Source organism: Wyeomyia smithii, chromosome 3, assembly GCF_029784165.1.
Source record: "Wyeomyia smithii strain HCP4-BCI-WySm-NY-G18 chromosome 3, ASM2978416v1, whole genome shotgun sequence".
Taxonomy (NCBI): Eukaryota; Metazoa; Arthropoda; class Insecta; order Diptera; family Culicidae; genus Wyeomyia; species Wyeomyia smithii.
In genome coordinates, this window is record NC_073696.1 from 184,772,808 (window position 1) to 184,799,838 (window position 27,031).

Consider the following 27,031-nt stretch of genomic DNA (forward strand, 5'->3'; position numbering starts at 1 on the left):
ATTCATTTGTGTTCTTCAAATTTCAGTTGTTCGATTTAATATCCGATGAAATGTCTGTTTATTATCTGATGAAGCTCTTATATAGGCCAAATGATGCATTCCCAATTTACTAGGACCGTAACTCTGCCGACCGTGCTTGGGAAAGCGCGGTATAACGACCAATCAGAGGTCGAATTTTGTGTTTTGACAAGGCTTAAGAATTTTCAATAGTACAATAGTTCGAATGATAAAATTGCAATTTCATGCATTTGGTAGGAATCTTAGAAGATTTTCTAATCGATTGCTGCAAAAACGAAGGAAATCCATCGAAAACTAACCGATTTATTAGCATTTGAAATTGGACATATTTCTCACTTTTTTCAGTTTTAGATTTTCATTTCACATCCCTATGTAGCCGAACTTCCTGAGAGAAGTATTCTACTTCAAAAAATGAAAGACTATTACTATTCAACCATTCCTATAAATTTTGGTGCCCCTAGCCATTACCAAAACACGTCAACTTACGTGAGAGTATCGTATAGAAATTGCTCGCCGGGTTCGTCGCTTCAACGTTATGTTTACGAGGAAATTCATTTGAATCTCTGAAAAAACGGTAATGGCTAGGGACACCTGTGTTGATCAGTGTAATCGTATATTGCGTTGCTCTCGTGCCCTGTCCTGTCGCGTAAGTCCATCGACCATTACCTTGACGACCCTATTTCATCGGAATCAATTGTTTATTTTGTTCTCTATCTCTATGATTTGTCAAGTCTTTTTGTCGGCAAAGGCGATTGCATGTCTGGCCGCAAAGTTCTTTGGTCGGCTAGGTGACAGGACTCTCAAATATTGTCAAAAAATTTAGGCAAGAGTCACTTTCTTGTATTTGATTTAGTATTATGCAGCCGTGAAAGCAAACTAGGCCAATAATTGTATAATCGCTAAGTGCATTAACAGACAGAATGAAAGTAGACAACAGAGGTCACCAAACGCCGCTCATCATCGGCACGACGCGACGCGACGCGTGCTCGACATCGTACGTAATTCGGTACGATACGTCGGGGTTCATGGTGCATAACAGCTATCGGTTTATGCTGGCAGCAAAATCAGTATGCCAAGTATGCTACTATCTAAGGAACTGGGGGCCAATTTTTAACCCTTTCCCGCTCATGGTGACTCTAGAGCACCAAGAATTATAATCATCATATCTTGACATAAAATAGTTTGTTGTGCTTACGATTGTTCCATAAACGTTTATATGCTGCCTCAGAGCATCACTGGGCATTTTCTTCAAAATACTACAGTTGACAGTAATTTGAGTTAGTCTACAAAGTGGTAAGCTTGAATTTTCTCGTGAAGCTATAAATTTTAATGATGAACCTTGTGAGCGGAAGAGGGTTAACTGACAGCAATGTTTAAATACTTTCCCAATACAAATTATTCAAAATGGTAGAAAAATAAATCAAAACTAGTTGAAACAATTACAATACTCCATCTATTATTGTTGCACTATTTCCTATCAATTAGTCCACTTAATCAAAAGTTAATCATGAGAGCAACTCGAACAGCATTATTTGTTCTGGTAATTGTCTACACAAAAGCTTGAACGACGGTAAAGTCAATTGTTTTGTATTTGTGATATTTTTCTACCAACGTTGTTTAAAAATGGAGTTCTTTTCGAGTAAAAAACACGTGTGTAACTAGGAATGATTTGTTTATTGTATTTTCTGATGAGAAATAAGAAATATCAACATTGCCTGTTGACCACTTTTGCTGTAATTCAAACTAATTAAGATTGATATTTACTAAGCTGTCAGATGACACGTCAAGTTTCAACTTAGATCATTGCATTTTTTTGCAAATTATATAGTTGTTTTAATATGTTATATTTTATATGATAAATGCTGTGATAGTAAAGTAAGGTCTAAGTTTAGCCTAAATCTATTCACCTGAAATTATTTTTGTTAACCCGTATAAAAGTGTAATTTTTTATTTTATAGCTCACTGTGAATTTTCTCATCGTTGTAGTCCTCTTTGATGAAATCAGCCGCCTTCTCACCTATCATTATAGTTGCCGCGTTAGTATTACCGCTCACAATATTTGGCATTACACTGGCATCGGCGACCCGAAGTCCCTCGAGACCATAGAATTTTAGTCGTGAATCCACCACAGCGCTTGGATCGCTGCTGGGACCCATCTTTGCTGTACCCACCGGATGATAGATAGTGGTAGACATGTAACGCACGTAGCACTCCCAGTAGCTGTCAGATTCAAACTCTAACTTATCGCATTCGGGAATTTTGAGGTGAACTTCTTCTACTTCGTGATCCTTGAAATTCTGGGTGTCCAACATTTTTCGGAACCAACGAATACCTCTGATTAGAGTGGCAACATCACGATGATCATCTAGATAGTTGGCATTAATAATTGGTGGATCGTAGGGATTAGAACTACGCAGTTTTGTGGTTCCCTTAGATTTGGGGTTCAACAGTGTTACGTACACATTCATTATTTCTGCTCCCTTGTTAGCTTCAGCTATTTGTGCTACTATATAATCTTCCATTCCAAATTTCCCAATCACTTCGGTAAAGTCGGGTAGTCGTGCTTTGTAGACAAAATGATGATACTGTATATCTGGAAATCTAGCGGACGAACTTTGCGTGTTTACAAACGCTATTAAATCGGTTGCCGCAATAGATCCTAGTGGCCCCAGACCATATTTGAAATACGAATAAATGTTATCTATGAATTCATCTAAAGCAATTGAAATTGGACGAGATTTATGGAAGGATAAAACTATTGGCACAATGACATGATCTTGCAGGTTTTCGCCCACAAATGGAGCATCCTTCACGACAGGAATTTCGTGCTTCTCAAGATCCTCTTTCGGTCCGATTCCTGAGAGTTGCAAAATTTGTGGTGTATTCAATGAGCCGGCAGAAAGAACAACTTCTTTTTTGACTTTGGCCTCAATATTTTTGTTTTCTCCGATGTCGAAAGAAACACCTTGAACTGTGTCTTTGTCCACATTTATTTTCGTAACATGGGCGTTTTTAATGATGTGCAAATTTTCGCGATTTTTGATGGGGTTCAGGAATGCTTTTGCAGTGCTGTAACGTTTGCCATCATGAACTGTACCTTGAACAACACAGTATCCAATGAATTCATCACTATTCACATCCATTACCTCGATTTGACCTAGCTCGGCAGCGGCCTCTGTGATTAGAAGTTTAGCCATATCGTTCGACATGAATGGATTTACTTTTAGCGGACCCCCTTTACCGTGGAAGGCTGCTTTTTCTTGTTGAATATGATAAGCGCCATTGTCTTCTGACTTTTTGAAATAAGTCATTACATCCTTCCAGCCCCATGTTGGATTTCCTAATTCTTCCCAACGGTCGTAATCGCGGCTGTTGCCTCTAACGTATAACATCGCATTAGTGGCGCTGCATCCACCCAGCATTTTACCTCGAGGCCAGTAGCTTCCATTTTTATAGCCTTTGCTTGCCAGCGGACTTTTCTCTGCGTAATAATTCCAACTATAGCTTGTATTCATCATATGCATCAGCATCAGCGGGATCTGAGTAATGGTATATATAGTCAATTGAATATTTATAGGATTTTCGAAAAAAAGAAAAAAACCGAACGTAGCATGCGAAAAAAATGGATGAATTGTAATTATGATAAAATGGTGATAACATTGATACTAGCACTCATTTTGGCTTGCGCATTAGAACGTATAAAGCAACACTTACATGCAAAATAACAACAATAAAACACTATTTTTTTATAACTCGGTGTGCTTCTTTGCTTTTTTCGAAGACCAGTCTTCTTTGATTAAATCGGAAGCTTTTTCTCCTATCATTATTATTGGTGCGTTAGTATTTCCGGATACGATAACGGGCATAATGCTACCATCTACCACTCGCAATCCGGAAACTTTTTTAACTTTCAATCTTGCATCTACTACCGCCGATAGGTCATCATCGGGACCCATTCTGGCTGTTCCCACAGGATGGTATAGTGTAATGGTCATATGTCGTATATAACATTCCCAGTACTCGTCCCCATCGTAAGTCAATTTGTCACATTCCGGAATATTCATACGATGTAACTCTGCTTCGTGTTCCCTGAATACGTCTGTATTACTCATACGTTGCATAATTTTAATTGCGCGTCGTACCGTAGCAATATCCTCGGATTCTTTCAAATAGTCGGCGAAAATTTCCGGAGGGCGATATATTTTCCAGTCTGCAGTTGCAATCTTCACATACCCTCTGGATTTTGGTGTTAACAGGGTCACAAACACCATCAACACATCGGCTTCTTCAGTTGCCTGCAGGAATGATTCGGAAATTTCCTCGTTGTATCCCACTTTTTCGGTGTACAGTATAGTTTTCTTCGACCCTTTCTTGAATTCGAAAAAGTGGAACTGTATGTCGGGATAGCTAGCCGTTTCGTTTACAGTGTTAACGAAGCCCGAAATCGAAGTTACGGCGTGTGATGCCAAACGCCCTGTTTTGTGCAATAGATACTGAATGAAGTTTTTCAGGTACTCTCTTTGTGTGTCATAATTTTTTGCCGTAGATTTGTTCAGCTTGTATAGCAGCGGTACAATTAAGTGATCCTGAAGGTTTTTTCCTACTGGTAAATCTGCAAGCACATTTATATCTAACTCTTCTAAAAGCGATCGGGGGCCAACACCGGAAAGCATTAAAATTTGTGGTGTACTGACTGTTCCGGCGGATATGATTACTTCTTTGCTAGCCTTCGCGGATTTAAGATGCTTCTCCTGCAGGTAGAAGTTAACCCATCGGATAGCTCCCTGCTTATCCTGTTCCACATTGATTACCCTAGCGTGTTTAATTATGTGTAGATTGGGTCTATCTTTTATCGGGACTAAAAATGCTTTTGCTGGACTACAGCGGGCTCCGTTGTCTGTAGTGCCCTGCAGTTGTGCGAAACCGATGTGCTCTTCTCCATTGATATCGTTCAAAGTTTTGTAACCTAACTGTCTTCCACCTTCCAAAACTACCTCTAATAAGGGATCATCGACAGGAAACTTTTGTACTTTCAAATACCCATCTTTACCATGATACTTTCCATCAAACGAGTCGGCAATCTCCGGGTCCTTATTATCCTCTGACTTTCGGAAATAGGGCAGCACACTATCATATCCCCAGCCGGTATTACCGAGTTCCTCCCAGTGATCGTAATCTCTACGATTGCCTCGTACGTAAAGCATAGCGTTAAGTCCTCCGCTTCCCCCTAGCATCTTACCTCTTGGCCAGTAACTACCTTGGGCCGAACTCTTACTGTAATATTCCGAAGGCTCCGCGAAGAAAGCCCAGTCCCATTCCGTTCGCTGTACTGAGAAAAACATATCCGGTATCTAGAATGGAAATAGGTCTCATCAAAACCTTTCACCATATAGATTTAACTTGGAGAAATGAAACACAGTCACAGGACGGAAATAGCTTCTTTATTAAAACACCTACAATGTTACAAACACCTCTAGAGATACTATTTATGAGTATTTTTAATCATATCGGAAACCTTTTCGGCTATCATTATAGTTGGAGCGTTAGTATTACCGCTGGTTATTGTTGGCATAATACTAGCATCAGCTACTCGCAACCCCTGAATTCCATGTACCCTAAGCTGTGAGTCAACGACGGATTCAGGATCAGTTACGGGACCCATTTTTGCTGTACCCACTTGGTGGTACAATGTAGTACTCATATGTCGTATGTAGCAATCCCAGTAGTCGTCGGAATCGTATTCTAATTCGTCGCATTCAGCTAGTGTTATAGGTAAAGCAGTTGTATCGTATTCTTTAAATGTTTCCGTTTCGAACAATTCTTGCTGAATGCGAATTCCCTGCCGTATTACGTCTACGTCATCTTGCTCATTTAAATAACCTGTTATGATAGATGGATGATCATACGGATCGGCTGATTCTATACGAATTTTACCCCGTGATCTAGGATCGATATTTGTAACCAAGACGACAACGACTGTTTGCTGTCGTATATATTCTGTCAAAATTTTCAAAATACTCGATTCATACCCTATCCCTCTAAAAAAATTCACCACATTAACCTCGCCCCTAGCGATAAACATATTCAAGTACTGAACATCAGGAAAAAGCCCTGTGGTGCTTCTCGTATTAGCAAACCCTACAATGTTGACGAGTCTGTCATACATAACAGGATGACTGCGATTGCGTAGTGTAAATTCAAACAAATCAATTAGAGTATCCCATCTTATTTGTTCTATATCAGTAATTAGTTTTCTGAGTCCAAAGAAAATAGGTACAAAGACATGGTCCTGCAAATTTTCCCCCACACTCAATTCAGCTCGTACTGGAATATTTAGGGGCTCGAGATCTTCCCGTTTTCCTATTCCTGATAGCATAAGCAATTGTGGGGTGTTAACAGTTCCGGCTGATAAAATAACTTCTTTTTTTGCAATTGCTTCGAGTGGAAATTGATCCCCGATTACCATACTAACACCTTGCACAACATTTGCTGAGCTGAATTTGAGCGACACCGCTAGTGCATTTTTGATTATATGCAAATTCTCCCGACCTTCAATAGGGACGAGAAATGCTTTTGCTGAGCTATCTCTTGTGGCTCCGTCAATATTATATTGAAACATTGCATAACCTATGTGTTCTTCGGCATTGATATCAACGATTTGGTTGAAGCCAGCTATTCGTGTAGCTTGAAGAAGAATTTCGTTATACGGTGTCGAACCGTAAAAATAATCTATGTTCAGATAACCTCCCACCCCATGGTACTTGCCTCCAAACCCGTTAACGATTTCGGGAATGCGGTTGTTTTCCGACTTTATGAAATACTTTAACACATCGTTCCAACCCCAACCTGGATTACCAAGTTTCTCCCATTCATTGTAATCTTGACGATTTCCACGAATATACTGCATTCCGTTTATGGCACTGGATCCTCCAAGCATTTTACCCCGGGGCCAGTACGTTCCATTTATTATACTAAGGCTCGACTCTTCAGAACGCTCCGCAGTATACTGCCAGTCAACTCGAGTTCGGACCATAGTGGATTCCATGCCAATAATCTACAATAATATCTTGACAATTAAATTCTATTTTATTCAAAACCTTCCCTCCGCTTATTCGGTGCAGTTTCAACAGTGCATATCTCAAAATACAACACAGTGCAATTTGGCTGTCACCGCACATTCGTTCTTAAATAAAATCATAGTCTTTCTTAATAATATCGGCACCCTTCTCACCAATCATGATTGTCGGGGCGTTGGTATTGCCACTCACAATAAGGGGCATAATACTAGCGTCGATAACTCGCACATTTTTTACATGTTTAAGCTTCAACCGTGAATCCACCACCGCATCCAAGTCGTCTTCTGGTCCCATTTTGCATGTCCCTGCTGGATGATACAAAGTATTGGTGAGATGTCGAATGTAACACTCCCAATACTCATCCGTATCGTATTGAATGAATCTGCATGCGGGAATGTCTATTCGATGAAGCTCAGCTTCATTACGACGAAATGATTTCGTATCGAGCATTTCTTCATGAATTCTAATAGCTCGAACAAGGGTTTTCAAATCATCGTAATCGTTAAAATATCCAGCATCTATTGTTGGATCCACGTACGGATCTGTACTGGCCAAACTGATCTTTCCTCGAGATTTTGGGTTCAAAATATTGATTCTAGCCATTATTACATCAGCCTCAAGCTCGGCTTGATGTACGGAACGTCGAATTTGTTCGTCGAAACCAAGGTCACGCGTTATGAGCAACGAGGTTGAACCACCTTTTTTGAACAGGAAATATTCAAATTGAGCATCGGGGAATGGATCGTCGGCCTTTACAGTGTTCGCGAATGCCAGAACACTTGATACATCGTGATTCGAAAGTGGTTGTCTACGATTCTGAAGTGTGAACGTAAAAAGATTTAAAATTCGCTCTAACGTCAAGTTAGTTGTTTGTCGTGCAGAACGATTGAACTTGAAAAACAGTGGCACAAGAACATGATCCTGAAGGTTTTCGCCAACTTTCATACGATTCGTTGCCGTATTCCAAAAGGTTTAAGGTCTGACTGTTGCCCAACTCCCGAAAGCAATAAAATTTTCGGAGTGTTTACGGCTCCTAATGATAAAACAACCTCCTTTTTAGCTACTGCTCGTAAAGAATACTTGTTTCGTAGAATAAAATTAACACCCTGGGCTGTGTCATTGGAACTGAAGGATAGTGACGTTGCAAATGCATGTTTTATAACGTGTAAATTTTTTCGGTGTTTAATTGAACTCAAGAAAGCTTTAGCCGGACTGCATCGAGTACCATTCACAATGGTGAACTGTGCTCTACCATACCCAACATGTTTATCCGCATTAAAATCTGCTAACTTTTTGAACCCTATTTCTTTGGCGGCAGCCATCAGTACTCTATTCATGGGATCACTTGTGTCGTAATAATCTATGCTTAAATATCCTCCGATGTTGTGCCATTTACCACCGTTTGCATTTGCTATAACAGCAACTTTGTTGTCCTCGGATTTTTTTAAATAATTCAAAACATTGTCCCATCCCCACCCGTCATTACCAAGTAGCTCCCACTGGTCGTAATCTCGTCGATTTCCGCGTATGTATTTCATAGCGTTGATTGTTCCAGAGCCTCCGAGCACCAAACCTCTTGGCCAGCTAACTCCCTCTACGGTACTGAGGCTGTGCATTCTTGAACGCTCCGCATGGTATTCCCAGTCAACGATGGTTCGCTGTAACTCGTACACCATCGCTATAATCTATACGGACGAAACGATCCGGTATGAGTTGGGAATGTTTGTTTTATCTTATACCCCCAACAAGTGTCACATGAAAGCAGTGCTCGAGTTTAACCACTCACAGATAAAAAACTTCAAAAAATTATAGCTGTCCTGTTTTTTTTTCAACTGACACACAGAACAGAAAGTTGTAAGCTAGTGGAACTTCTAAAAAAAACTTCTCAATTTGCATAAATCATCTTTGACGTATTTTTTATACCACACAAGCCAGTGCGTAAACTGTGCTTACCCTCAAGGCAGTTGTTGCGTTGAACATCGTCCGTGTTGTTAGTCAGTAAATACCTTCGATGAGAAACATTTACTTTAACACACTTGCCACCGAAACGTAACTAGTGCATCAACACGATTTCATCTGAATGACGATGTTGAGTATTGATTCTTTTTCCAAAACCTGATTGAGTTATTTATTTCAATGTTAATGACAATTGACCACGACCACAACCGTTAAACTTTGAATAGGACTATTGATTAATACAAAATAGCTACTCGATATTAAGTCTGCTATGCTAAATAATTCTGTATCGTGTAACTAATACTCTTTGGTCGTCTAATTTGAGTCTAACAAATGCCCTGCTGCACTGGTGTCCTTACTTATACAGCCGTAAAGAAAAAGTAATCAATTTCGATGATTGTTCTACTTCAATCGATCTCGGGTCGTTGCTCTTCAGTCGCATCCCATCCCTGCTGCACTGGTGTTCTTACGCATCACTCTTTTGCTTGATGTCACATATGAACTCGTATTTTTATTTTTATTTTTTTTCAAACGAAATGCCATTTTGTGAACTCTAGGCTTTGTAGTTGAGTGAATGATTTAATTTTCGGCGAACGTTTTACTTTTAGACAATTTTGTTTTGACGCCAATCAAACATTTCTCGTATTTTGTTTAAAGTCTGTGCTTCAAAATTTAGACATTACACTTAGAAATTCATCTTAGCGGTCTATCTGTTGGCAACATGAATCTTGTTTGTGCTTAGTAGGTGTCTTCATCTCTGTTTTCAACAGGCTTTTTTCTGGTCAATCATTTCAGGTAGACGATATCACAAGTTGTGATAGGTGTTTCTTTCTGGTTGAGATTTGTGTATCGGTCTCACATTTTATTTACTCTATACTCCTGGATGATTAATTTAGTTATAATCAATTTCAGTCAACCGAAATGACGTAAATCTCGCATTGCATAATTATTGCCATCGCATTGCATGGCATATGAAAGTATAATTGTTCAGTTAAAATTTTGTTGGAATATCCTACGACAAAGGATGAAACACGATCAGGTTCACGTTTTCTGATGGCTCCCTTGAAATCGTTGGTTTGATTGCATTGACCTTTTGCAGAAACTGTGGAATCGCTGGGATTTTCTTTTTATAACTGCTCCAACATCTTTATTTGCAACATATTAAACTACCAATCAATCAGTATCAATCCATTAGTGTATTTTATTCATTTCTCAGTATCCAAAAGCGACTCAGACGGTTTTTGTTCAAAACCCTAGTAATAAATTTATATTTTGATCTTAAGCGCTAAATTATTCGAGACATTTTATAATTCATCTTTGTGTGCAGTCAACTCTTCGACCGTCATTCCGTTGTCTTCCTTAATCATGTCAGCCACCTTTTCCCCGATCATCATGGTCGGTGCGTTGGTATTACCGCTAACAACTGCCGGCATTATGCTTGCATCTGCTACTCGCAATCCTTTCACACCTCGTACTCTAAGTCTGGGATCAACAACAGCTTCCATATCCGTATCCGGCCCCATTTTCGCTGTCCCGGACGGGTGGTATAGTGTGGAAGCCATATGGCGAACGTAGCACTCCCAATATTGGTCGGTATCATACGTCAACGCTGCACAACCCGGTATGTTAACTTGCACAAGCTCAGGCTCTGCGCTTCTCAGGGCAGACGAGCTCATTATTTTCTGCTGTATACGAATTCCTCCTATCACTGACCTGATGTCATCCATGTGGTAAAGATAACCTGCGTCTATCAATGGTTTGTCTAGCGGATTGCTCGTTCTAAGTTTTAATTTTCCCCACGATTTGGGATTTAATAAAACGACGTATATTCCGATAAGGTCCGCTTGCTCCTCAGCTACCAACAGCGAATTCATGACGGCATCTTCATATCCAATAAGGCTAATAATTTGCTTTGTTAGTCCGGATTGTTTCCTACCCATGAAGTAATGATATTGAATGTCCGGAAAGGGATCAGTGCTATTGACAGTATTCACAAATCCAGTTAGTCCCGACAATCCGTGATTTGATAGAGGACCGCTACGCTTAGTGAGAAATTCATATAAATGATCCACGTATTCCGATTTGATGTCGAATGGTACTCCAGTGGACCCATACACTTTATAGTAGATAGGCACGACATTATGATCCTGAAGATTTTTTCCAACACTTAGGTTAGAGATTGTAGTGATACCGTGCTTCCGTAAATCTTTTTCGCGGCCTATTCCGGACAACATCAGTAACTGGGGACTGTTGATTGCACCACCAGACAGTATTACTTCCTTCCGAACATTGACTTGCAACTCGTCTTTCTCATTTAACAAAAATTTCACACCACTCACGCTTTTATCCGGATTAAAGAGCACCTGCGTTGCTGTTGCGTGCTTAATAACATGCAGGTTGGGTCGATCCTTTATTGACGACAAAAACGCCTTTGCTGGGCTACAGCGTGTCCCGTCTACGATAGTACCTTGTATTCTATTGAAACCGATATGAGTTTCGGCATTCATATCCATAACCTCGGTGTATCCAATTTCCTTCGCTCCTTTGATCATGAGGTCCACGAGTTCAGTATCAGTTTCGAATGAATCCACCGTAAGATATCCTCCTTTGCCGTGGAATTTTCCGCCATCCGAATCAGCTATCAACGGATTCACGTTGTTTTCGGATTTTTTGAAATACTCCAACGCGTGCTTCCATCCCCACCCCGTGTTGCCCTGTTGTTCCCACTGATCGTAGTCGCGTCGATTACCTCTGATGTATACCATCACATTTATCGCGCCAGAACCACCCAGTAATTTACCACGCGGCCAGAAGCATCCGTTCGGCATACTTTTGCACGCCCGTTTCGACTTCTCTACTGTGTAGGCCCAATCGTGTGTAGTGTTTTGTAGATAGAAGAATAATGGTACCAGCTACAAGAAATGTATCCTGCATAATCATAGTTAGCAAATATGTGACACCAAACATTTCTTCAGAAAAATAACAATTAAATGTTGTTTGAAACGAAATTTTGGTTGCCAATCTGTTTTGATATATGTAATTAATGATAATTGTTACAGCCATAATCACATGACGAACAGCAGACACGTTAAACTTCAGGGCAACACTTCTCACAATGTAAAATTACTTCTTCACAAAACTAGTCAATAGCTTGTTTATTGATTAAAAATGCACCCATACCGCGTTTAGTCTAGCAAAACCACTCTAACGACGTTAGCAGCAGTGTTAATGACGTTAATGAAATGACTTCTCCAGCGCTTTGCTTGATGTTTCATTCATAATTGTGTCATGAAGTTCAACATTTCCCAAACTTCTCCTTATTATAAGAACGAATTAGCAAACCCATGAAAACGTTCTCGGTTATATCTCTCTCTTTTTTTCTTTTTGTTATGTTAATCATCATATCCTATGAAAATCTATCTTCATTTCGTTAATACTTTAATTCTACAGCAAAGCCTTAAACTCCATCACCCACTTAGTAAAGCAAATTTTCGGTTAATGAACACAATGGAAACATGAAATTGTTAGTATTCGTTAGTTGGCTTCACACTCGCATGCATTGCAACCTAACAGAGATGAGTACGAAAATAGAAATACCTCAGATTCAATCGGTGGATCACCACCGGCCTCCAGGAGCAGAATCTTCCAATCGGGGTTTTCCGACAAACGATTGGCCACTACCGAACCGGCCGATCCGGCACCCACTATGATAAAGTCGTATTCGCCCAAACCTTCCGCTAGGGCTGTTGGTCCGTAATCCTTGGGCCACATGTCCGGTGGTGAAATACTACACTGTGCCGCCATAATGGTTTGGATCAGCATCGCAAATAGCTGGTTGGCAGGCCCCAGACTTTGCGCCGCACATTGACTGTTGAGTAGTGCCTCCATTGCGCTACGCTCAAGTCGGACTTAGACCGATCTGTAAAAAATAAACTCTTATTAACAGCTTCACAACGTTGGCCAAGTCGGTAGATTCTCGGGTAATCCTGCTTGATTGAGTTCTACTGTTGCTCTAAGCGGACGGAGCTGTTTGTACGCAACTTTATAGAATACCGGTGCCTTTACAACTATTTGCGGTATGATAGCGAACACCCCAACAATTGTTTACGCTTGTTGAAAAGACAACAAGGGTCTGTGTGATGACCGGCGAATATTTATAGGTTTGACGCTCTAACTGACAGATGCATACATTGACTACTTATTAGACTGGCAACACAACCGCTACTGTGTTTGGTTGTGTTGATTTGTTTTGGTAGACTGCAACAATAAGTTTTCTCGTAATGTGACTAAGCAAAAATTCGATTTTATTAGAATTCACTGTTTTTTTTAAATCTATAAAATGATGACACATTTTTGGGGTATAATTTATCATTTTTAGATGTTGAAATCGAATTCATAGATTCTATCCTAATTCTATTCGTAGATTATTACAAAAAGTTCTAGCTTAATTAAAAGTTTTTTTTCCTTTTATTTACAGGTACACCGTCGCTCTTTAACATACTTTGTGGTTGGAAGCAAATAATTTTTCAGGCGCCTCAGGGAAAGTGATCGCTTAGGTAATCGTACTTTACTCATCGGATTTGTATAGCAGACCCACATTCACCGCTGATACTGCCCTGTTCATTATAACAGTGTGCTTTTCGTTATCATATTCCATTTGCTCGGTAAAGGCAGTAAATTAATTAGTGTAATACGCTTGCAGCAGCCATATGTCACTCTAGTTAATAAAAGATGTGTACAGAAATCACTCCGTTTCTTGTGATAATGCATGGGGTACAAACAGCAGATCGCAAACATAAAAGTAGTGCAATAACAAAAAACATTAAAAGAGAATCCCAGATAACCAGAAATCGTATTAAAATGGCAATACAAAATCGTATAAACATCCAATTTCAATCGAAATTGTATAAAGTTCATGTTATAACCAGTTCAAATTATCTTTCATCATATATGGGTCGTACAATCCGTGATATATGACTGCATATTTTTCCTCGTATAAATGCACACAAAAAATCAGGTTTCATCGCAGTATAGTTGTCTACAGTACTAAACTTAATTGCAGTGCAAAATTGTAGGATTTCTATTTTATATGATACACGTTGATATTCATATTCCTTGAAAACTCCTATAACAGTTGTAAGAGGATTGCATAATGAATTTGAAACAATTTACTTTTTCGTGACAGTTAAAATAGTCTATTATGAAACACGAAATCGTTGAATAGTAAAGAACGATACCATTTTTATGTCAAATTGTCAAATGTCCCTTTCAGCAACTCTGGTTTTTAAAATCTAGTTCCTAAAAGATTTAAAGAATTGGGTATGAATCATGAACGCAGTTTTGACTAAAATAAAAATCACCCAAAAAAATGACACACACAGTCGGGTTTTACATAAACATGGGCAACGCCTTGAAAGATTTTTAACGTTTGTTGATTGCAATTGCTTGAACCGCCAAAAAGTTAAAAAGAAGATCAATGCAGATCGCATATTATAATTCCTTCGTATATGAGGCAATATTGAGTTACATATTAACATCAGAGTCTATAAATAGATCAACATTGAAGACAATAAGTGACATTATATACGATTTGAGGCGTTCAACAGTACTAGATAAAATTCGTTGACATGCAGCATCGTAAAATGACTCTGAAGATAGGAAATAAGAGTAGTGATCGGAACGTTGGGGGCTCGAGGCTGAACACAGCCTTGTAAAATATAATAAAGAAAAATGCCGCATCCAACCTCAATCATTAATACATACCAAAGAATGTACTAAGTTAATGGTACGCGTACTTCTCATCAAAAAAAAAATATAAATGAAATTGTTACTACTCAATTTTATGTTTTTTTTTATTATTTGAAAATTTTAGTTTGTATATAATGCAAAATTTACTCGCAGTACAGGTTACACACTGCTGCGTTTAAGTTCGTAGAGCATCGTAACAGAATCACAATACGGGTGAAACGGAATTGTATGTATGCTAGAATTATGGCAACAGGAAAACGTACTAAGTAGCAAACAGAGTTGTTCATACCTTAGATTTTATGCAAAAGGTAATTGTTATAGAATTGTAAAAAATGGAATAAAAAGTTGTATATCTTTAACTGTGCGAACCATCTTTGTACGTATATTGCCTCCACTTTGGTACTTATAAGCTCATATAAAACGTTATATACAACTTTATCATATTGTACAAGGGTGCTTATATCTCAACAACAACTGAAATATACGGACCAAATTGTTGGCTGGGAATATTGCATAAAGATTACATAATCACATTAGGTAGACGTTAGACGACCTTTTTTTATTTTCAACTTTTTTTTAACTTTTATGTGAGCTTGCGAGTGAGATCGAAGAGCAGACCTGGTGAAATCTAACTCTCGTTTAAAGCGCAAGATTAACTCAAATTTTAGGTATGACCGATAATGTGGAAACAGTCGTTACCATAATTGTCAATTTAAAAGAATTATTTGGGGCGCAAGATAGTTTAGGAAATATTTGATTGTGCAAATTTTATAAAACTTCTAGCTAAATAATGCGAAAAAATTTGTTTGCGAAGCATCTTTGTAGGTTTGCACCATGTGCATTCTGTGCATTCACATTCATATATAGGCTAACCGACGCGCATGGTGTCGACTTGCTCACATTGATGTTTATCGAGAAAAAAACATGAAAGAAGAAAATTGTGGCCCAGGGACTTCGGGAAGGATCATTACGTCCTTTAGCAGGACGGTGCACCGGTGCACACGGCGAATATCGCCCAAGCTTGGTGTTGGGAGAATTTGAATGATCTCTCGATAAGACTTTGCGACCTTCCTGCTCGTCGGACTTTAATTTCCTTGACTTTTATGTACAGTCTTACATGTTGGCCATGCAGAGATGATGTCTCAAACTCGTCATACAGCCTAAAGAATTATTAATTATTTACTTCTCAAATTCAGTAAAGTTTAATGAAAACATAAAATTTTTTCTTATTTCTAATTTCAAACATTTTCAATTGATCCTACTTACAAGCAAAGATTGACTTTGCGATTTGTTTAGAGTCTGCCAATGCATGACTGATTAGTTATTGTTATTGAATACGTTCAAACTCAAAAGACAATTTGTTTGCAATGATTGGTTTTATCGGAAGGATAACATCCTCGCCTTTTGACTCCCATACTTATCCTCATTTCTGGAAATACCCATAATGGTTGGTGTTCGAGTATTTTCTCATTCCGAAAATATCCATATAGGGTGGTATTCAGTCATTTTGGACTGGGTAAGTGTTTTCCAGAAACCGAAAGTCGCCATCTTAGAATTTAAAATGGTGCCTGAGGTCAATTGTTGGTTTCTGTACATTATGACGATTACGTAAATACCCATATTGGGTGGAATTACACTAAAGTCGTTTCTTACGCGGGGGAAACGTGCCGCGAAAAAAAACCGCCGTTATTTCTGCGATTTGAGTGAAGAGAAACCGAAATCCGCGTGAAAAAAATACCGCGTAAATTCCGGAATCCGTGAAAAAAAATCGCGTTAATTCCGGAATCCGCGTAAAAAAACCTGCGTTATTTCTGCGATCTGAGTGAAGAGAAACCGAAATCCGAGTAAAAAACCGCCCAAATTCCGGAATCCGCGTAAATTCCAGAATCCGCGTAAACTCTTTAATCCGCGTAAAAAAGCCGCGTGAAAAAAAACGCGTAAAAAGCGACCTTAGTGTATATCACTTTCGGGTGTTTTCCAGAAATCGGAAGTAGTCATATTGGATTCTAGAATGGTATGCGAAGTCAATTCTGGCCTCTGGGCGTCATTCTGGTTGCGTAAATATTTATATTGGATGGTATTTGACACCGGAAGTTGCAATCTTAGAATTAAAAATGGTGTCTATGGTCGATTTTCTACTTCTGTGTATCATTCTGGTTCAAAAAAAAACAAATGAGGTGGAAATCGGTCATTTTGGGCTGTTTTTTTAAAAACCGGAAGTCGTCATCTTAGAATTCAAAGTGATGTCTGAGGTCGATTTATGGCCTCTGTGAACTATTACGATTCCGGAAATACCCATCCAGACACCGGAAGTCGCATGCGGAGTCTATTTCTGGGATCGGGGCATTATTCTGATTTCGGAGATGGTATGGTAGATTGGGTCATTTTCAACTGTTTTTCAATAACCAAAAGTTCCATCCATCACAGAAACATTTTTGCCCTCAAAAACATCCACATGTCAAATTTGGTTCCATTTGCTCCATTAGTAACCGAGTTATGCAAAAATTAGTGTTTGATTTGTATAGGACCACTATAAAAATATTTCTTGCTCTTAAAAACTTTACATGCCAAATTTAGTTACTTGATAACTTGATTGCTTCTTGTGATCGACATTTTTCGGCGGATTAAATAAATTAAACTACATTTGCCAGTTTGTCCGTACGTTTCGAGTTACTACTGGCTTTCACTCATCATCAGCGGACTCTAAAATTAACTTTATTTAATATACATTCAGAACAAAAACACAAATTTCAAACATACAAACTTTACGACTTACTGTACACACCACAACTACTGTTTTGTTTTCGTTTATCTAATTTTCTTCCTTTTCCTGTTTTTAGTTTGCAAATTATAGGGTTGTATGCAGCTTTGAAAATTATAGAGTCTTTTTGTTTGTTAACAACGTTATCATCATATCATATCATATCCTCTAACTTTAATATGAAATGTTTCAGCTATTAGTCTTGTATTGTGCTTAGATACCTTTTCTTTAATTTTAGTTTTGTCGAAATCAAACTCATGCCCTGTTTCTAAAGTATGTTGGGCTAAGCCTGTGCCTCCGATGTTTTTCGTCTCAATATTATATTTGTGTTGTTCCAATCTCTTATACAAAAACTGGCTCGTTTCTCCGATCTATGATTTGTTACATTGACCACAGTTAATCTCATATACCACGTTTGTGTTTTTGTCTTTTGGAATTTTGTCTTTAGTTTTTGTGAACAATATGTTTTTAATTTTGTCAAGTGGCCTATAAGCAACATCAATCCCAAATTGTTTTAGGTACCTAGCTAGTTTTTCTCCTAAGCCTGTTATGTACGGTATAGTGACAAAGCGTTCATTCTTAATTACATTTGGTTTTTCCAGACTGTTGTACATTTTATGCAATCTTTGCTCTATAACATTTTTTACAAAGAAAACAGGATAATTATTTTTATTCATTATGTTTTTGACAACTTCTAATGCTTTCTGTCTTAGGTCAGCATCGGTTAGTTTTAAAGCTCTATCTACTACAGCTATCACTGTGTTTTTCTTGTGACAGAAAGGGCTGTCCGATTTGAAGTCCAGATACCTACCGTTTGGATCTTTGGGGAACCATTCAGTCGATATATTTCCATCGCTTTTTCGTAGGATAGTGTCTAAAAACTTCAGCTTCCCTTCTGCTTCCATTTCGATTGTGAACTGCAGTCTAGGGTGAAAACTATTGAACACTGCAAGAATTTCATCTGTGTTTTCGCGTTTAGCACCCATCAAGCAGTCATCCACGTAGCGCCTAAAGATAAAACCGGATTTCTTTAGGCGCTACGTGGATGACTGCTTGATGGGTGCTAAACGCGAAAACACACATGAAATTCTTGCAGTGTTCAATAGTTTTCACCCTAGACTGCAGTTCACAATCGAAATGGAAGCAGAAGGGAAGCTGAAGTTTTTAGACACTATCCTACGAAAAAGCGATGGAAAGATATCGACTGAATGGTTCCCCAAAGATCCAGACGGTAGGTATCTGGACTTCAAATCGGACAGCCCTTTCTGTCACAAGAAAAACACAGTGATAGCTGTAGTAGATAGAGCTTTAAAACTAACCGATGCTGACCTAAGACAGAAAGCATGCGAAACACAAAGGATGTGAAAGAAGCGGACAAACTGGCAAATGTAGTTTAGTTTATTTAATCCGCCGAAAACTGTCGATCACAAGAAGCAATCAAATAGATGCGGCGATAACCACGATAAAACACTAATGGTCTTGAGGTACGATGCTGGTCTAACAAGCCAGTCGTGGTGGTTTCGTGTCTCGGCTCGGTAGAGACTGTTAGTGTCAGTACACCTAACACAAAGGGGGAACATTTTGTTACTTCGGTGCAACTTTTTATTACTTATTGTGTATTAGACCGCACATTGTACACAAAGAGTAATAACTAAAAAGTAACAAAAATTATGACGGCCACACGCTTGTATGTGTTTCTGCAGAAGAACATTTTTTCTCTGGCGCAGTTCACAAATCGTGATGTGATTCCAAGACGCATTTGAAGTCTTTGAAATTATCAACGTTTGCATACTGTATGACGGGAAAAAATGCTGCTTGGCAACTCTAACCATGTTATTTCTTTATTCCGTATGCGTACAACAAACTTATACACACACACTGGATGAATTGGAGATAGAAGGAACGGCTTGAGTTGCGATGACGGTTTGTCTTGTCGAGAGTTGATGTACAGCTCTAAGTAGTGCTGTTCATTAACCTGCGGCAACAGTCGCCCTCGCAGCGCATGTACAACATATGCGACTCTGTTGTTTTTTGACTGGAGATGGAAAGGGAGCATTTTTTGACAGAGAAAATTTTGCATGTGGTTGAAACGTCAATTATTAGATAGTCGTACTCCCGCAACACGTGCTAAATATGTGACAGTATGTGTGGTTACTTGACTGGAGCTGAACTTTATTGCTTTTTAAGTAACAGATTTGTTACCTTAAGAGTCATTTCACGTTATTGCTTATTAAGTAATACGGAAAAACTTTGCGTGTAGGGTCGTAGTGCTAACCTTGCAATTGTCTTGTACATCAAACAGTAGGTTGCGAAGCCTGTGTATAATAGAAACAGAAAGTCGAGTTCCGAATCGGAATGTAGCACCAGGGTTTTGCTTCTTAGCTCTTCAGTTAGGCAGGAATTTGTGTTTCGTTTGTACGGACCCCTCCCTTCCAGAACCCAGAACACGCAACATTTGGTTCTATTTGCTTCATTAGTTTTGAAGTTATGCAGGAATTTGTGTTTCATTTGTAGAAAGCCATCCCTTCCAGAAGAGGAAGACGTGACAAACTACCACAGAAATATTTTCTGCTCTCAAAAACCTTTACTCTCCAAATTTGATTCCTTTTGTTTGATTGGTTCTTAAAATAGGCAGAAATTAGTGTTTCATTTGTATGGGCTCCTCCCTTTTAGAGTAGGGAAGGGTGCCAATCTATCACAAGAACATTTCTTGCTCCCAAAATCTCCACATGCAAAATTAGATTTCATTCGCTTGATTGGTTTTTGAGCTGTGCAGAAATTTGTGTTTCATTTTCATGGGACTCTCTCCTTCCAGAGGAAAGAACGGTCTCAACCCATCATAGGAACCTTTCTCGGCCCCAAAAACCCCTACATACATTTTTTTAGGTCAATCGGGCCAGTAGTTTCCAAGTTTGTATGGATCAGACAAACAGACAGAACTGCATTTTTATGTGTTTAGATTATGTTAAAACGGTGTCGATGATGATAAATAATTTTAGAGTTAAACGGTTTGTTTGGTCGGTGTGAAGTCTTCGGCAAAGTTTTGGTTGATTATTTCGTCTTTTCGAAAAAAATATACACCGCTGAAAAATTTCGTTCAAGAGAAAAAAAATTGAATAAAATTATTTATCCATCTATCTCAAAAAGCACATTTTTTAAATCTCATTTTTTATATTGTTGTCTGATCATGGAAAAATCATAAAAGAGTTTAAAATTTTGTAAGAAAAAAAAACATAATATATCAATCCCCACTTTTTGAAAATCTTTTTTTTTTCTACGAAAATTACACAACTTATTTTTATTTTTTGTACAGTTATTATTATAATTATTGTTATTATTTTTGAGAGACAAAATTATTATCTACAACTTGGGCGACTATACCGATCAATCAAACGGTTTTTGCCCTGGAAATGTTTTTATCTTTAATAGGTGTTAATTATATTATTCTTATATCAATTTAAAACTGTTTCATCAACTACTTTGGGACAGTTTTTGCATGTTCCTCATACATACGATCTAAGTACTCAGCTTGCTAAAAAAACAAATTTCATGCCATGAAATCGGATATTGATTTAATACTTTTGATCATCAGTTCGTTAATTTAGTCACTTTGCTCTGCCTACGATGCCGGCGTTATTTTGGTTGCCATGTGTGAATAAGGGAGAGAGTGATTTATTTTTGCTATTGTCATCACGCACGCGATAACATGAAGTGCAATGAGCGTTCAAAGTAACTTTCAACATTGGCAAAGTAGATGACTGTTTTGACTAACTGTTTTAAAGATTGCCGTGTTGTGATTTTTTTCTTTTAGTGAAAAATTCAATTATTTTGAAAATCTCACTCCAACATAACAATAGTAATCTTCATAACAAATTTAATCATACCACCTACTAATCATACCATCAGTTTATTCTATTGTGAAATTGTCAAATAACTTAAATCATGCTATAAGCCATTAATTTATACTGCACGAAGAAGTTAAATGATCAGAAGGTCGATACTCTTCTCACATGTTTCACACAACAAAAAAACAGGTATCTGAAGGCGAACATAATTATAACTGATTTATGCTGTATTTTGAATAAAATTTTGGTATTGTTTTCCATTAAACATATTTCTTCCACCAAAAAATCTGAAATAAGAAATGTAATTAGAAATCAAAATAAAAGTGCAATTTCATTGTGACTGAAAACAGCCGAGATGCATTTTTTGTCAGCCCAAAGCAGGAACAGACCCAACATATGAGCAGCTGTCAAGCCGAGTAGTGTAGGCTAGAGATGGTTTGGTACAGGTATTTTTACCCGAAACCCGTACCCGACCCGTATTCGACGGGTTCGGGTCGGGTTTCGGGTAACGTAAAAAAATATTTTACGGGTTCGGGTCGGGTACGGGTAATTTAAAAACCAAGGCACCGGATTCGGGTCGGGTACGGGTTTGAAATATTCTCAATTGGTCGGGTACGGGTAATTTGATTTTCGTGCATTATGAGAAATTAATTTTTAACATTTCAAACCTAGGTGTTTTTTTAGTGTCGATAATCGGAAAGATCGAATAAGGAATTGCCCATTCTCACTCAACGAGAGATCGACCTATTCTGACAGTTGTCGGCAGTGTTTGCACCAAGGGAATGACATCATGCTATCTTTTTCTAATGTGGAAGTCAATAGTTCTTCCTGCAACCGTTTTGAGTTAAATGGAATTTTGGCCAGGCTTTTTTCATATCTGTGAGGAAAACCGCGGAGCATTGCACAGTAAGGCAACTAAATACAAAGGCTGGTTAAGTAAAAATAGTGTTGATAAATGCGACAAAAATTTGGTGTTTACTTAATTTTGGGGTGCTGAACACCAATCTCCATTCCATTTTTTATTTGGGGCCGTCCATAAAGCACGTGTCCTAATTATTAATGATTTTGGCACTTTTCCCCTTAGCCACAGGGCGTTCTCCTCACAGAAACAAATTACGTAGCTTTTGCACAACCCCTCAAATCAACCAAATTTTGCGAAATTTTTTTTTTTTAAATTAAACATAATAGGTGATTCAAACTAACTACGAACCAACTTTTTCTTTGACACCAACAAAATCCAAGCTATCATTGAAGCTGTTTCAAAGTAATAAATTTTTTTAAAACATATGTCAACTTCGAAAAGTCATAAAAACAGATCTCATGATATTGCACCCACATTTTGGATTTAGGCACTTGAATGTTATAGCAATAAAGGAAAAATATTATGAAACAGCTGACGCAAAAAAATTTCAGGTGGATGGCCACCGTTTCCCTACTGTGCATTAAGATGTTTGGTACGACGCAAATATGTATATGAGATTTGACAGCGATAGCATAGTCTTTGTTTGCACTGTGACCAGGGATGTACAGAAATATCTGTGTTATACCGATTTTTAGATTGAATCGATGACACCGAATCTGTACTAAAAAAATACAGGTTATTCGCAAATGCAAATGAATTATTAAATTTTTCTCAAGTTATAAACAATGTTAACTTTGACTTTATTATAATATTAAGATTTCAGGTTGCTGCGATGTTCTCATAAAACTCGACGTTTTTTTAACTTTACCAGACATGCACTTTTCATAGTGGACCATCCGCCTGGAACTCTGGGTTCATTAACAAATTTCCCATACCCGACCATCTCTAGTGTAGGCCTGATGCTTTGAAATATTTTACACATTTGTTTCGCTTTTTATTTGCAATCGAGCATGGCATGTTGCAGAACTCAGACCTGGTTAATATTGATGTAAAACTTTATTCACAATATTCATTCAATTCGCAGCTATCTAACATGTTAGGTACAACTACAACATTCACTAGATTTTTCATTTATGATTGGCTCAAAATTATGGTGCTCACTAATTCACATTCGAAATAAAACAAAAGCACGTTTAATGGTTTGCCTTGTTCTTCGTTTAAAAAAACCAACAAAATAGAAATCGAAACTATTTTACCTCATTTTCCGCGAGCACATTATACCTGTTTTTCAAGTTTCGCGTGATACTGCAACAGTGGCTGGGTATTGAGTACACTGACCTTGAAAAGGCGTTCTTGATACAAGCTGATACAAGTACGTAGAGCAAATGCTATATCTGAAGTTACTCTAACTCTTTGTTTTGATGCCGATCGGCGGTAACCATCGATGTTCTTGCTAATAGTACGTTTTATGAAAAAAAAAATATTTAAAGCGATCCGTGTTTCCTTATCTCAGTAAAATGCACTTATGCACTTCTTCTACGGATATCCAGTTTGGTCCAGCTGCGAGAAAGCACAAGCACACTCACTTCAGCTGTACAGTCTCTTGGACGAGCATACGGTTATGTCTCCAATTATGGCCTCATCAGTATTACCGGATGCAGTTGTAAATAAATAAATATTATTTCACGAATTTTCGTTATTACATGTTGATTAGCCACAAACCATCTCGAGAAGAGAATCTTCTTTTTTCATAATAATACTCCAAAACTTGATTCAAACCGATTGCATTAGAATGCTCTGATACTTGCTGAAATGCATCTACATTACTTCTTGGCGGTACACCTTTCCGAATTGTTTTCGTTGGGAGTTTTCACCTAAAGCTTCTCGTCTATCATTAACTTCTTTCTGAACTAAGCTTCTGAGCAATGTTCTCGCATTGCAAACAACAACGAACTTAAGGACTAGTCAAAATTTGCATCACTAGTACAGAACACTTACGATGACCTTGAAAACCCTGACACGCTTCACGAACTTCGTTATCTTTATTCAACGGACATCCGAGCGTTTCTATTACAAATCACTTACTGAGCTACTTCGCCGGTTAAGTGTGTTTCTTTATACCGGACATGTACACCGAGAGAAAATAACTATTGAATTCCATAAGAACCCCTTAAGTTTTCGCGCCACAAGGATCTCCTATGGAAGTCATAAGTTTGTCTTATGAATTGGAGGGGAAATTGATTTTCGACCACTAACGATTTTCATAAGTCATAATTGTGAAATTTATTGGTCGTATGTATGCATGTTATAAAAACAGACATATCGAAATCATAGCTTTTCAATATGAATTTAATGGAGATATTGATATGAATATAATTAGTTTCAAGTTATAAAGCTCATAATTGTTGCCATGAAATTCATAACTGTTAGGTTATAAAACGCATGCCTGTTCTTTTACTTCATACAATTAGATTTTTATTTTCGGAAGGTACTCAAAACAGTTTTATTTATAAATATGCATTTTCAATAAATAACAAATAAAACTCAAAACATTTGAAGTATCTTATGCTAACATGTTTGCCTTTGATTTCTCTTGCTGAATGTCTTCAGCGTCAGCGTTAGCCTCTTCAACGAATATAATACTTCGGGATTGCTAAAATAATAAAAATGATATTTCGTAGTTGCTAGAATAATAAATGATTTGTAGATAGGTACTTACAATTTTTCCCTCCAATTTTCAACCCAGTTCTAGAATAACTTTGTATCCCCTATTTTCAAATAACCTGCGCGCGTACCAATAAAAGCTTCTCCACTCAATTTTTTTTTTGTTATTCTCGCTTATTTACCGTCGGTCTAGTTCCGCCACTGTTGTGGCCAATCACCGACGCCCAGGGAGACGACTCCACACCCAGGACCATAACTCACGACCCGTTTATTAACGGACCGGCGCCAACGGCTTTACTTCCTCTGCGATGGAAGGCGTGATCCCAGAGATTTTTCGCCTCAGAAAATCTCCCGGTGTCGGCTAGGATTGAATCTAGACCAGTTGGGTTGGTTGTGAGTGGATCACGCCACCTCACAACCATCGACACCTATGTCGGCGGTGGGATTCGAACCCAGGCGTCGAGCGTGGTTGGCGGAGACGTTACCAACCACACTAGGCCCCCGCTCCCATCTCCACTCAATGAAACTAGTTCGATAAACTTAAAACACTTATTTGACGGTGCACTAGTAATGAAATCGTCGATTAAACTCGGCTCATTAAGAATGATGCAATCCTGGTCCACCATTTTACAGGTTGTATAAGATATAATTATGGAATTTTCACAATGTTGACGTTTATAAAAATCATAAGTTACGCGTATGAAATACATATAACGTTTACATGAAAATTTTAAGGTAGACTTATGAAATTTATACGCGTTGATATGTAATGCATAAGTGTTTAATGAAATCAAAATTATGCATTTTCATAAATTTGAACTTATGAAATTCTTAAGTGTTTTTCTCTCAGTGTATGCGGCAACCAAGAGAGAAGAATAACCAAAGAAGTACAGTGAGGAGCATACTTGCTGATACATTGTTACTCATGGATCGCTGATTATATTGAGTGTGCATTTGAAGGATTGATATGTGCAGACATAAGGTAAACAGAAAATAAACATACAGAATGTTAACTATTTTCTAAAAATATACTACATTTTGAAAATGAGCTGAAACACTGCTGTAAGCATTATTTTGCAAATAAATAGAATTACTGTTTGAATAACGATTCTCCTACTCCTACTAGTCTGTGATAGAGCTCATTGTTAACCAGAATGTGCAAATAATTGTGTACTTCACTGCATGAAATCGCTTTCGGAGTGGTGAAATGCGAGCAGAATATTCGGGAAGCTATGCTTCAACCGATTTTGAAAATTAATACAAATCCTCGAATTCTAGGTAGGATTGATAGAATAGAGCAATTTGAACAGGGCATATCTTATATTATGTTCATGTTTTTGAAAAAAGTTTCCACCAAACCACAAAACAGATAAGAAACAGTCCAATTTAACCGAGGAATACCGGCTGATAATAGTTATCTATAAGTACGGTAATACTGTCGCCGAAAATGTGTAATCGGATTGGAACACGTAGGTTGTTTCTTATCCTAGACCTACCTGCGATTCCAAATTTAATTATTGCCACGCTGTAATAATAACACGTATTTGGTTTTCTTAGATTTCCACCATTTATTACATTGTACTGGCATATACTTTTCATTAAATAGAAAGATCCTTTTGTTTTTTTTTTCAATTCAAAGAACTATTAATCGTTGAACGTTAGCTACTAAGAATCTAACAACGCGTGATTCAAGCGAGGCAGACTGTATGACTCACAGAACAGACAAAGGAAAAGGATTTCCTACAATTCGTACATAGTGTGAGCGACATTCAGAGAGATGGGAATTGGAAAATAACGGTTACATCATTTCTCTCTCAATCTGTATTAAATATTTGTAAACATATGCGCTTTCTATATTATAATATTTCAGTATTATAGGCCCCTTCTCACTGCTCGAAACTGCTCTTCAGTTAAGGTGGGCGCAATAAATGGTGAAATTTATTATTATTATTTATTGAATAAATCCATCTGATTAGAAGTTTTAATGAATGAGTACATGGGCTTGGAAAAGCCACCTTGAAAGACACTGGCACAAAAACTTATACACAGATATCACAGTAGTGCTGGCTATTGTTCTTGCGGTTTGTGTTTGTCTGCGATA

General features: G+C 38.0%; 3 protein-coding genes and 1 pseudogene across 15 annotated transcripts in view; 1 reads left to right on the top strand and 3 right to left on the bottom strand.

The window, feature by feature from the left end:
* Positions 1-27,031, top strand: part of LOC129727325 (flotillin-2) — a 380,442-nt gene that overhangs the window by 300,394 nt on the left and 53,017 nt on the right. The gene's annotated exons all lie outside the window — the stretch shown is intronic.
* Positions 1,674-26,558, bottom strand: LOC129727316 (glucose dehydrogenase [FAD, quinone]-like). Of its 9 annotated transcripts, none has more exons than XM_055685037.1 (3): positions 24,265-24,362; positions 12,648-12,969; positions 1,674-3,557 (listed from the first exon to the last, which is right to left on the bottom strand). In XM_055685037.1, the coding sequence occupies exons 2-3, from the start codon at positions 12,936-12,938 to the stop codon at positions 1,971-1,973; spliced, it is 1,878 nt and encodes a 625-aa protein (XP_055541012.1). In that variant the 5' UTR covers positions 12,939-12,969; positions 24,265-24,362; the 3' UTR covers positions 1,674-1,970. The 9 variants fall into 9 exon arrangements, with proteins under 9 accessions (XP_055541012.1, XP_055541010.1, XP_055541011.1 ...); XM_055685036.1 differs by lacking the exon at positions 1,674-3,557 and adding an exon at positions 3,566-5,369; XM_055685034.1 differs by lacking the exons at positions 1,674-3,557; positions 24,265-24,362 and adding exons at positions 10,232-11,962; positions 26,427-26,558.
* On the bottom strand, positions 5,404-7,063 carry LOC129727324 (glucose dehydrogenase [FAD, quinone]-like). Its single transcript, XM_055685049.1, has one exon. The coding sequence runs from the start codon at positions 7,061-7,063 to the stop codon at positions 5,501-5,503; it is 1,563 nt and encodes a 520-aa protein (XP_055541024.1). The 3' UTR covers positions 5,404-5,500.
* Positions 7,203-10,093, bottom strand: LOC129727323 (glucose dehydrogenase [FAD, quinone]-like; annotated as a pseudogene).

Bases quoted from the DNA above. Each gene is read 5' to 3' on its own strand.
- LOC129727324 (XM_055685049.1), bottom strand. From the start codon at position 7,063: ATGGAATCCACTATGGTCCGAACTCGAGTTGACTGGCAGTATACTGCG.
- LOC129727316 (XM_055685034.1), bottom strand. From the start codon at position 12,938: ATGGAGGCACTACTCAACAGTCAATGTGCGGCGCAAAGTCTGGGGCCT. The intron at 11,963-12,647 runs GTATTTCTATTT...CATTTCTTGTAG, and splicing joins ATCCACCGATTGAATCTGAG to CTGGTACCATTATTCTTCTA.